At 37.4% G+C, this 12,343-nt stretch overlaps 1 protein-coding gene across 3 annotated transcripts in view; it reads right to left on the minus strand.

Annotated features, from left to right (window-relative positions):
* Positions 1 to 12,343, minus strand: part of APC (APC regulator of WNT signaling pathway) — a 74,574-nt gene that overhangs the window by 33,253 nt on the left and 28,978 nt on the right. For all 3 annotated transcript variants that reach the window (XM_064641642.1, XM_064641643.1, XM_064641641.1), the window contains exons 4-6: positions 11,694 to 11,895; positions 5,753 to 5,861; positions 4,084 to 4,197 (exon numbers count right to left, since the gene is read on the minus strand). In XM_064641642.1, coding sequence (XP_064497712.1) covers positions 4,084 to 4,197; positions 5,753 to 5,861; positions 11,694 to 11,895 — 425 coding nt within the window. The remainder of the gene's footprint in view (positions 1 to 4,083; positions 4,198 to 5,752; positions 5,862 to 11,693; positions 11,896 to 12,343) is intronic.

Consider the following 12,343-nt stretch of genomic DNA (forward strand, 5'->3'; position numbering starts at 1 on the left):
TGCTTCTTTGGTTTATCTGGGATTTTACAGACATCTCTAAATCAGTCTTTTACAGCCATATTGCTACTCATTTCCCACTGCAACCATTCTGTAGTTAGTAAAGAGAATGTTAAAAACCCCCAAAATGTTACAGGATCCATGTACTTCACACCAGTTGTACAGTGAAGCACAGGATGCCTTGTGATTCTGTGAAATGATAACTGTGAAAAGTTATATATTTCTGCATGAATCTAATAATTTATTGACATTATTTGACTTAGAATGTGGACAGAACACCAAATTGATTAAACAGTATTTTTTGTGTGATGGATAGATTAATGAAGTGGATACATAGTTGAAAGAAAAATTCTGATTCTTTTACTCGATTAACATTTACAATGCTACACTAAAAAAAACAATCTAGTGGACACTGCAAGAATCAGCATTATCACCAATCTTTTTAACACATTTATAATCTAAAACTGGAAGCAAGATGAACTTTTAACTAATGCCAAAAGATACACAGGGAATAGAATCACAATATTATCTGGAAAATTTAGAATTATGGAAGAAAATATACCCACAAAATAGAACAAATTACTGAAACATACATCAGAAGCAGCTATGGGAAGAGCATCATAAGCATCAATGTTTAGTTGAGATACAAAGCTACAAACATTTGAGTATAGATTTGATTTGATTTTGTAAAGCAAAGTATCAGAACACACACAGAAGCTTCAGCATAGAGGCAAACAGATAATTCATCCCACCCTTTGCATTTAAGTATTAGAAAGATAGTAAAAATGTATTTTTGGGAATAACTATGCATGACTGACAAAATATGTCTCTCACTGTCCTTAAGAATTACCTCAATTTTACAGAACCACAGAACAGCCTGAACTGGAAGGGACCTTGGAAGCTCATCCATCCTAAGCTCCCTCCCATGGGCAAGAACATCTTCAAGATTTCTGAAAGTCCTGGCTGGTCTGACCTTGAACATTTTCAGGGATGGGGTACCTACTGCCTCTTGGCAGCCTCTCCCAGTGTTTCACCACCCTCACTGTAAAACATTTGTACGTAATCTAAATCTACCCTCTACTAATTTAAAACCATTAACTCTTGTCCTGTAACAACTATTCCCTGCTAAAGTTTTTTATAGATCCCCTTTAAATACTCAAAAGCCACACATTTCCCCCAGATTTTCTATAAATTGAGTTTCTTTCAGTGTAACCAGCAATTTATCCCATAAAGGGCATCAAGAGCATCTGAGTGTATATATACACCCAAGCACAGGGAAGTTTTGTGCAGATGAAAACAATTAAATATTGCACGATTTGCCAAGTATCACTAAGTTGCCCAAAGGGACAGAAATTCAGCCCATCCTTTCCAATTTTAGTCCAGGATTTAAACATCAGGCAATTCTTCTTTCTGTCAATTCATCATTTGTATTACATGGAAACTAGAGAATTCCACTATCCAGGAGCATATTTAGTACCAAACACCACAGAAGCAGAAAAAAGAATGCATTTTCTTCCACAAAGGGGTACAGCTTAATGGTAAATAGGCAAAAATCTGAGATACACAAATAGAACAGGCACCAGGAATATGTTTAATTTTATAACCTATTTAAGAAACATCACTTTTGATTTCTGTTTGTTCATAGAATATTCTCATTCATTTTTATACTTACTTGTAACCTTTATTAACATAAAATTGTTGGATAAAATAACTTAATATTTGAAGTTAGTTACTTGGCTTTCACTGCTCCAGTAAGGCTTCTAACAAAAAGAAATAAAACTCCTCCACATTTAAAGTGATGAAAAAATAGTCACTTTATTGAAAGTAAAAATAAGCAGTAACATTTTGTTTTAAAATGTTGTTTGGTTTTTTTGTTTGTTTGTGGTTTTTTTTCAAAAATAAAGATAAATAATAGACAAAATTATTAATAGCTTGGCCTACATTTACATATGTATTTATTTATGTATGTATTTTCATCTGTGCAAGACTCCAGGATCCAAACTTTCTTCTAACTTCAGTGGTCTGCTGTTTCAGCAAACTTCAAGGGATCCTGGGATTACCTCTTATAAGAATGATAATTTCTTGTGAGATTTTAAGGAACACTTAGCCTAAAAAAAAAAAATAGATCCTTCTTGTTCTGGCATGAAGGAAAAATAAATTCTATTTGAACACGAATTCAGTTTTAGAATAGAAGTATTTTTTAATATATCTTACACAAATTAAGTTTGCTTCTACTTAATACTAAGCATACAGGCTACAACATTTGAACAGAGCAGAAAGGAAGTGGGAAAACTACAAAGTTGAATATACTTGCCAAATAAATTTTTTTTCATTTTTGCACATTTAAACATGACAGTGAAATAATGCAGAAATTGCTTTTATGTATTTGTACACCCATGAGCTTCTACACATTTCCGGCACTGGTCCTTGGGAGAATGGAACCAAGGGGAATTACCAGTTCAGTTCACAAGAAGCATATGAGAAGCAGTTACTTCCCATTTTACAATCTTTATATAATCACACTAGGTACTGTAATTTCTCTAAGTATGGAAGTGTTACACATACGTATATAGAGAGAGAGGGTGAAACAGCTGTGACAAACACCTTGAAAAGCATTAATTCAGAAACCTATAAAATATTTCAACATCTTGGTAGCATTTTGCCCCCACAAAACTAAATAAAACCCGACTACCAAACAAGCAGGGAAGAAATAAATTCAGGGACAGCTTAATTACTTTCATAGTGATATAACTACAGTCATGTTGTGACTCTGCATAATTTCTTTTTATCTCTGCCTGAGTGCATCTAGAATTTTGCCAGCAGCCTAGCCTACCTATTTAGCTTAATTCACCTTTGTCTGGCTTAAGCTTGTTGGCAGCTACAGAACTTTCCTGGAAGTTCTACTGTGAATGTCCTAACACCTTCTTCTGCAGGACCTTCACTCAAGACAGGCTGACACAGCTGAACTCATGCAGAGCATGACCACTGCTGATAAACCTGGATAACACAGCCTTGCAGCTCCCAGATAGGGCCAGCTACCACCCAGACAGATTAAACTTGGGTCTGTCTGAGCACATCTATAGAGACAAATCCCTGCACAGCCTTTGCATACATAACTGACGACTGCAGGGTATCTGCTCTGCTAAATACTTATAACCAAATGCACTTTCTAAAAAGTTCTACTAGATGACTCACTTTTAAATTTAAAGCAGCTGTTCTGATACCAACAAAACTAAACGTAAAAATAAAATAGAAATTCTTCTCATGTAGCAGAATTTTCTGTTCAGTAAACCTTGTGCAAAAAGTAGAGAGACTATTTTTATTGAAAATATTTATTTTTGTAACATTCACCAAAAAAACCCCCAAAAAACCTTACCAAGATGGTAATTTAACACCTCTGGAAATAAACAGCAATACATAATTCAAACTGTTGCTCTGCTACTGTGGGGGAATAGTTTTTATAACCAGCAAGCAACTGATTATTTAATTTATGGGTTGCACACAATTACATTCTGATTTATGCTTCCAGATGAGTGTGTCACATGTTTAAGACATGTACGTTGTCCTCATCATGAATGCAAAACAACTCCTGGTGAGAGCAAACAACTTCCAGATATGTATGTGGATTACATTTTACATGCATACCTTATTTTTAAAGAATATGCCCTGATATGAGGTTTGTGGTTAAGGAAACCTAGGAACAGTAGCTCAATTTTCTTCTGAACTTAAAAACATGAAAAAAACACAGAACAACAGATGCAAAATGAGCAGTTGCAAACACATGGACTTTTATGAAGCTAAAATGGTAGTAAATTATTAGCAGAAAATAATTAAAAATATTTTCTTTTGAAGAAATTGTCCCCATCTGCTGAATCAAAAGGCTTTTTCAAAACAGGGCAATGAGAGTACTTTTTGCTGAACAGTAATTTCCCATGTTCTGATTCCTCTTTTTTATTTGAATGGCCAACTAAATGCCATAAGGTATCACTGTGTTTACATACAATTTAAAGATACATCTACCAATAATACAATAAAAATGCAGGAAAACATTTTCTCTTCCTTTTAATAGTGAAAGACAAACTATACCTGTGCTCGCTTCTCCATGTCCTGACAGGTACCCAGTTGTTCTTCCATTGCAGCTCTAATTTGTCTTGCCTCATATTCCAACTGCCTTCTGGTCATATCTGTTTGCAAGGAGAACTGAAACCAAAGTACAGAGAAGGCATTTTAGTCAATAACATTTATGTAAACAATGTATTTCTCAGAACAAAAGCAGAACAATTATTTTTCTACAACAAACCTCATGAACAAACAAAACATAGTAATAGATTCTTAAAACATGACTGCATTATGAAAAACAAGAACACATGATGTTGTTCCATCAGCAGACCACCTGTGGGTTTTGTCAAATGACTAAACATAGAGGTAAACATAGAGAAAGTATTGTTCATTACAAGTCAAGAACATCTGGCTGTTACCAACGAAATTACTACGTGTGCCATCTGAATGGGTATTTTCAAAAATATTCAGAGGCATCAAACTACTGCTATCTACCCTATTTTTAACTATCCCGTGAGAAAAGCACAAGTGTTAAACCCGGGAGCAACCACACAGCTTCAGAGAAGACCTTCCAGCTGATAAGATTTTTCAAGGCAAAGCACTTCACTGGTTTTGGACAATTACTCAGATTGTAAGTAAATGAGTCTTTAAGAGCCTTCCCAGAAGAGCCCTCTTCAGAAGACTTCACCAAGGTCAGTTCAGAGAGTCAAAACAAGACAATCATATGCAAATACCAAATGGGATCCTTCGTTCTGTTGTGGCTGGACTAAGTAGTAATGGATACAGATTACCACAAAAGGTGTTTAGTGTAGATGATAAGTAAGACATTCTCATCACAGGAGTGGCTAAGTGAATTTATTACCTATGAAACTGAGGAGGCAACCTTAAAACCTACAACAGATACTGCTGACAGTGCCTTTGAGAATGGGTTGCATTTCTTCAAAATCCTTTTCAGATCTTCTCCCTTGCTTCTGGTGCTCTGCTAAGCTCAGCCATGACTCAGTGTCACTTTTTCCCACTGACACAAGTGTTTCCATTGTCTGTTTCCATCTCCAGGAGCCTGTTTATTCATCAAGTATGACTCTCTAAAGATGGGTAACCAGTTCTTCCAAACACTGTGTATGTGAAGGAATTCACTGCAAACATAACCAGGTTGCTGCGATCTAACAGGAAAACCTGTATTGTCTGGGAGATCAGACATCTTCATTATCCCAGATAATGGTGACTCGACTATGGAGGTGCCAAGGTAAAAACTTTGAGCAATAATACCTGCGTAGGCTACAGGCATCACTTCATTGATTGGTATGAAATAAGAGCTCTTGTGTACACTGTCTCTTAGGCTAATATTGCTCTCAAAAATAGAAAAATCCACTAAACAACACAACAGATAGAGAAAAGACCTCTGGGGGACAGAGCTGAAGAAGAAGTGTACTGGTATGTAATTCATTTGTCATAACAACTTCTCAATGTTCCTCTGTTATCACTGACATTTATACTAAAAGGTATGAATTTTGGATGTGTAAAAATCTACACAAAAATGCAATATTTAGATTAAGTCACCTTTACATAGTGAATGAAAAAAACATTTTAAATTAAAATTATAGTTGAGAACATCACCAAATTAATAAAATACACACAGCATCTAAACAGAGATTGCAGCACCAGATACAGGACCAAGCACTCTGAAAGTACTTACATTTTCAGTAAGGGGAAGACTATCAATCCTTTTAGTCAAGTTCTGAAGCTGGGCATAATACCAGTCCTTTTCTTTCTCTTCCTTCTCAAGCTCCGCAAGTAAAAGAGATCTATTAAAAGCAGAAGCAGGAAGTGTCTCACTATTTATACCTCATTTCCACATGTAGGTATAGAAATAGGCACAAATACCCATAAAAAACGTTAGATGAGAAAGGAGGTTTGAAGAGGGCACTACGAAGACATTGGAGAAGGTGAGCGCAGTTCCCCAGCCCCAGCTAAACAACCTGTCCACTCCTCTGTGCTGAGCATATCAGGTCCACATCCATAAAAGACAAAAACATCTATATTTCTCTATAAAACTGCTCTGAAATCCAGAGCTAAGAGACCTTTTATGAAATCAAAACCAGCTACTAGTCAAAAAACCCTAATTTTAAAAGTTTTGCTACAATATGTTCTAATGTGAGAGAGAAGAAGTTTTCAGACACGCACAATTAATATAGGGGGAGGGGAATATATTACAATTTATTATTAACATATATACATATATATATATATACATGTAACAATTTAACTATCTCTTCTATGATGAAACAATACATATACATAGATCGTCTCTCCTTTCCTTCAAAAAAGAGACAAGAAAGAAAGGAGAAGTCCTCTTTTCATTTTCAGGCCACAGCTCTTCCAAATTAATCTTCTGTGGCACTGGTAAGTGTCTCTTATTTTTAAGGCAGCAGTTTTGATTTGTCGCAGCTAGAACTGAATCCAACTGACTCTTTCTTCCTAGAACTGAGTCCAACTGACTCTCTCTCTCCATCTGCTTTATTCTCAGATTCACTGGTCCGGTTCGCTGCTGCTGCAGGGTCCAGCTAGCTTCTCATCACTCCTCCCCTCCAAGGTGGGAAAAGGCGGTGAGGTCGGCTGGAAAACTCCTGAGGAGTTTAACTCCTGCAGTCCTGGCTGGATCAGGACAGCGGGGCACCAGGGGCTCCCCCAAACCCAGCAGGGGAGACTCCCCTTGGCACTTACATGAGTGTATGCTGCAGCCGCCTCTCCAAAGGGTCATGGCTAGTCTGCCTGGCCCGCTCCAACCCAGGAGTCTCCCCGATCTTCCGGGGTCCCCCTTGGCCGCTAGCTTCAGGGGGCTTCTCTCAGTAGCTGTGCTGCTCCCGGATCCCCGGCCAGGAGCCAGCGGCAGGGGCCCCCCAGCCCCTCGCCACACGTGGTGCGTTCAAAGCATGGCTGCTTCTCCTTCTAGCTACGCAGTTAAAATTAACCTCTTTTGATTTTGTGAGTATGTAATTTCCGCAAGGGCACACAAAGTTTTTAATTGGTCCAGTATCAAAAACGCCACCCCTGCACAGACTATCACAAACTCCCAGGGGGAAAGGTTTTTTTCAAACCACCACAGAACTAAGTCAAACAGATTCTTTAAATACATACTTTTAAATTCTTCCTTCTATCTTTTGTGTAGAAATTTGATTATTTCTACATTATCATGGCTGGGATGTATTACCAAAGTAGTAAGGGGAAGTCTGAATTTTTGTTGTATGCTGTGTTTCTGTTCCTTACTGACATACAGTAATTATCCATAATGTGTTTGTATGCTTTATAAAAGTTCACATGCTCTTGTCCACAACCTGAGAGGAATGCAGAAGTTAATGGATAGGAAATAATACTGGGCAAACTTGTATGCAGCTTTCTGTCTTCAAACCACCATAAGTTCCCGCTTTAAAAATATTTCAAGCTAATTTTGATGATTTGACATTTATATTCCACATCCACTGTAAATGATCTGGCCAGCGTTTAAATGGAAAATTGAAACAGAGAGGATCCCTCCCTTCAACTGTGAGAGACTGAAAAACTGCACACATCTAAGAGTGATAAATGCCTGTAAACATAAACAGAATGACATAAATTTCCAGATTTGATCTAACAGTTCTGTTGAAACAGAACTGTTTTAAGAATGTCAAGACTACACATTAAGTCATTTACTGTGAAGCTTTAACACCAGGCAGGTTTACAGTCAAAATGAGTGAAAAGATGCAGCAAACAGCAATTTCTATACCATGGCAGGTAACTGCAGCAGTATTATAAGACAACAGTAATTCTTCAGCCACAAGGATGGGGCTGCCAGAAATTCCTTAAGACCTTCAGACAGACTGAAGGAAAAACTAATAGATGGTGCTTGGGGAAAGCCTGTTGAGAAAGTAATTTTTTATCTCCCATCTGACCATTCTCTTACCACATACCCTGGGTGCCTAATCCCTGCACACACAGGCATTCTGCATTGCTTCCATTTTTACCACCTTGGGTGCCCATGCAGCAGCTGTGTCCAGTTTGTGAAATAAAATCTGCAAAAGCATAATCAATGCAATCTTTATAAAACCTATTTTTACGATAGGAGGATTTGCAAATGGGAAAGGACAGACTAATTCTGCCTCTGGATGTCAAAGAACTGGTAGCAGAAGCTGGAGGGATTACTTTCAGCTAAGTAAACATGTGATTAAGTTCCTCTTGTGAAATGCAGGCTACTCAGTTTGTGAGACACTGTGTCATTCAATCTGTTTTGACATGCACAATGGATGCCCGAAGCAAGAAAATAACTTAGGAGCCATCAATGCTCCATAAACAACATAATGCATGACCTGAGGGCGACTTGTTTAATTTAATATTGTCACTTTTTCCTCTGAAGTAATGCTTTATTTGGGATTACTAATTTGGTATCACTGCTCCATGAGAATTCAGGTTTTAACAATATCTGAATTCTCTTAGCACAAACCTGAAGGGTTGCTACAACCACAGCAGTTTAGTTTCCTCGAAAAAAAGCAGCAAGTCTTTGTAGATGCGTCTGATAAGCTGTTTCTGACTTTTAACATTACTATCAGATACTATACTAACTTCCGGAGGTTAGGAGAGGATTTTAAGTGGAAAAGCTGTTGCTGATCAAGAAAAAAAAATTATGGAAAAACCCAGTGCAGTTATTCCATCTTTTTATACCCCAAAAATGGTTTACGTTAGGGCTTTCACAGTATCAAGAGAAAATTCTGTTCTCCGTCATACACTGTCAAGTTCAGTGAGAGTGCAGCAAAGCAATCAGAGAAACTTTTGGAACTTTACATTACTTTTTTGAGTTAACAAAAAGTTTTCAATTTGAACTGTTTTTCTGAAGGATAGGTATTTTGAAAGACTTCTCGGATATGGTATTTTTGAAGCTCCCAACAATAGATGAAGCCGTATGAATGCAAAAAAACAGGTTTCTTCTTCTGGAAATCTTATCTGCATAGTTATATATTATTCCCAGTCAAAATGGAGAAGGGAAACAAACCATATGCTACTCTATTTCCATTATGTAAATTGCAGCTATAATTAATACTTTCCCTTCAATTGGTAGGAGATAAAATACAATCCTGAAAATGAGACAGTGCTGATGCTGTAAAGACTTAGGTAAGCTGTACAGTCAACCAAAGGGAGATAAGAATAAGGGAAGAAAGAAAGAAGTCATGAGATAAAAAATACTCAAAATCAACACTGAAGAAATAAAAATGGAATGGTATAAACCAGGAGGTTTTTCTTCTCTTTTATTCTTATTTTACTGTGAAATCAGAGGAGAGCTAAGCAAATCAGAAACAGGCCAATAATTTAATCTTTATTCTGACAAGTGAATCAACTGACAAATTTTCTTCCCTTCAGAAGTTCTGTTTTAGTTGTGTGTGGTGGGTTGACTCTGACTGGCCATCACGTGCCCACTAAGCCGCTCTAAATAATAAAATATGTCATTTAGTCCTCACACAAACACTGTTGCCCATCAGCAGCACATATTGTGCCAACGCGTTAAGATACTGAAAATGTTCCTCTGCTGCAGGTTTCCAGAAAGTGTTACTTTATTCTAAATTATTTTAGGCTTGTCAAATTCCACGAGTTCCTTGAAAGTCCGTTTAACTGCCAGAAAAAATTCTATTAGCAAATAATGTATGTTTATATATATGTTTAGAAACACATAAAATCAGTAAGTATGCCAAACAAGTTTAAACACAAAGCACAGGAAAATAAGTGGTTCATTTTCTTTCAGAAATTGTAGTGATTTCAGATGCACAATCCTATATCCCCCACCCCATGTTCTGATTCATCTGGCTATCCAGGGTTCAAATCAATGCCCTACACACACCTAGACATCCCTGGAATAGCATAAAGAATAGAGCAATTTGGATTATCCACCATTTCACTAATAATGATCTGACCATGCCTCTACAGAACTCCACAGCCCAAATATTTACCCCATCAGCTATGACAGTAACAGTGCCTAAGCTACTCTGAAATTAAAATATCCGTATTCCTTTTGCCAGTGTTATTTGGAACTGAGATCCGTTCACTGCCTAAGCTGTCTTTATTGTCAAGAAAATTGTCCAAAGAAGTATCACCTCAGAATCCCTAGACTGGGAAAGGATCATAGATCATAAATCAGATGTGCTAATCACCTTAAAGAACTCCAGCTGCTATAAATACTCCTTGTGCCAAGTGCCCAAGAGTTCACTTGAAACATAACTGAAAGCCCTAATTACATTTAAAGATTTTAGTATCACATGCAGTAAAAAAAACAGCACTGGAAAAATACAACCAAATGCACAGTTTGTTAAGATGGAAGATGACAGACACGTCAGATTCTTGAAGACTGGGATGAGCAAGTGGGAAGATTCCCAAATTCCCAATTATTCCCACAGAGCTCCTCAGGAATCTAGATTTTATGCAATGGAACAAGTATCACTAGTGATCCTGACTAGGAGAAGGGAAAAAATAGAGTGGCTGCCAGAACAGGCTCAGTACAAACCCATGGGAAGTTACCTTCATTCTACTGACAGGACCAAAAGAAAAGGACCTGGACGTAGTACCTTGGAAGGAAAGCGTACTCCTTTCAGGTTTGGCTGCAAAAATTTTTCTGAACACCAGGAAATGCTGTTAAGACGGCTGTCCACAAACCACTCATTACCCACAAAACATTTCTATTCTGACTCCAAAGTGATTTTTTTGCTTGTTAACAACAACCAGGCAAAACCATACTGTGATACAGTTTATATTTGGTTTTGCAGCCCTCAGTTTGATACCACATCCATTAAGAAGCTGTCAGTGACCAAATCTTTAGGAAACCCTGTCTTGCAGATGGGCTTCTGAAAACATCTGGTATTTGAGTCAACTTCATTTTAAGATATAAAGATGTCTTCAGTGGAAACAGCTGCATGTCTCTTACTTTGCATTTCCTTTATAAGTGACTAATAAAGTGCTACAATTCTGTATTATGACCTGAAATGGATACAACTATTAACTGGATACACCTTCCTTCCAAGAAAAGGAATACCAGAATTTTCTCAATGCACAATATCTGATGGGAACAACATCTTGAAGATAAGACTAAGTTTTTTGCTTAGCTGACACATTTGCTGAGAGAGCAGAATCACTAGGTAAATGTCTTCTAACAGTAAGTTAGAAGTTAGTTACTTTATCAGTAAATAACTGATAAACTACTTTTGGGACTTAATAACCATTTGCAAAAGAGAGAAAGAGACTGCATCATCACATTGTTATAGTTTCAGCATTTATCGACTGTGGTGAGGAGATACGGAAGTGTTTGGAATGTTCCACCCCTCTCTACCTAAAAATATTCCAGACAACCAGCTCGTCAAAATAAAGTAACCTTTAGTCAACAAAGACTAACAATGAAATGCATATGTGAAGCAGCAGTAGAAACTGAACAGTGTTTCCAGACTTTTAAAAATATTTTTGTGTGTGCGCATCTAAACATAAAGTAGATTCCTGGTTTCCTACCTTTTAAGGTTAATACACCAGTAACCAAAAACACATTCACGACAGCTAAATACCAGCTGTGTCAGTAAACTGTCATGTTAAAATGAGAAGTCAATCCATACTGGATGAATAAGCAAATTTACCTCTCTTTTTCTAGCTCTTCTAAATAACCCGTGCTTTCTCTGCTTCCATTCATAAATCCTCTTCTTGGAAATGACCCCATGGGAACTGGACTGCACTCTCCTGAACGGCTCGACACAGACCCTTCCCGGCTCCCATAGGAACGCACGGACACCTTTGGCCTTAACTTCACTCCAGGGAAGCTGGTACCTTCCAAGTTCAGTTCTGGATAACAAAGAGCAAACATTTCCAGAGCAGAAGTTCAGCAGCAGAAATTTAAAAGATCATTTCTATCTTAAATTTCTTACTTCCTGAATAAATCTGTGGGGTTTTTTTAATGAAAATATTTTGCATGGAAATCCACAGAAGGTGATATTGTGAACAAAACCCATGTTAATGTTAGACTTAGCAAACAGTAATCTGAGCAGATAACCAAACTGCAATCCTAGCAATCAGAACAGTATCCCCACATAAGCCTGCCTGCCTCTTTCTCAGAGGACTTCAGAAATGGGGAGCGTTTTGCATAAACATCATGTGAGATATCTGGTGGCCCACTTCCTAATAATTTCTTTTTCAGAGATCCTGCAGATGCTTCAGTCATGTAACAGATGACTACTCTGTTCATCACATGGCTCTTAAATGGAGATATTCCCTACGGAATTCCTGGGTCAGT

Source organism: Pseudopipra pipra, chromosome Z (assembly GCF_036250125.1).
Source record: "Pseudopipra pipra isolate bDixPip1 chromosome Z, bDixPip1.hap1, whole genome shotgun sequence".
NCBI classification, from domain to species: domain Eukaryota; kingdom Metazoa; phylum Chordata; class Aves; order Passeriformes; family Pipridae; genus Pseudopipra; species Pseudopipra pipra.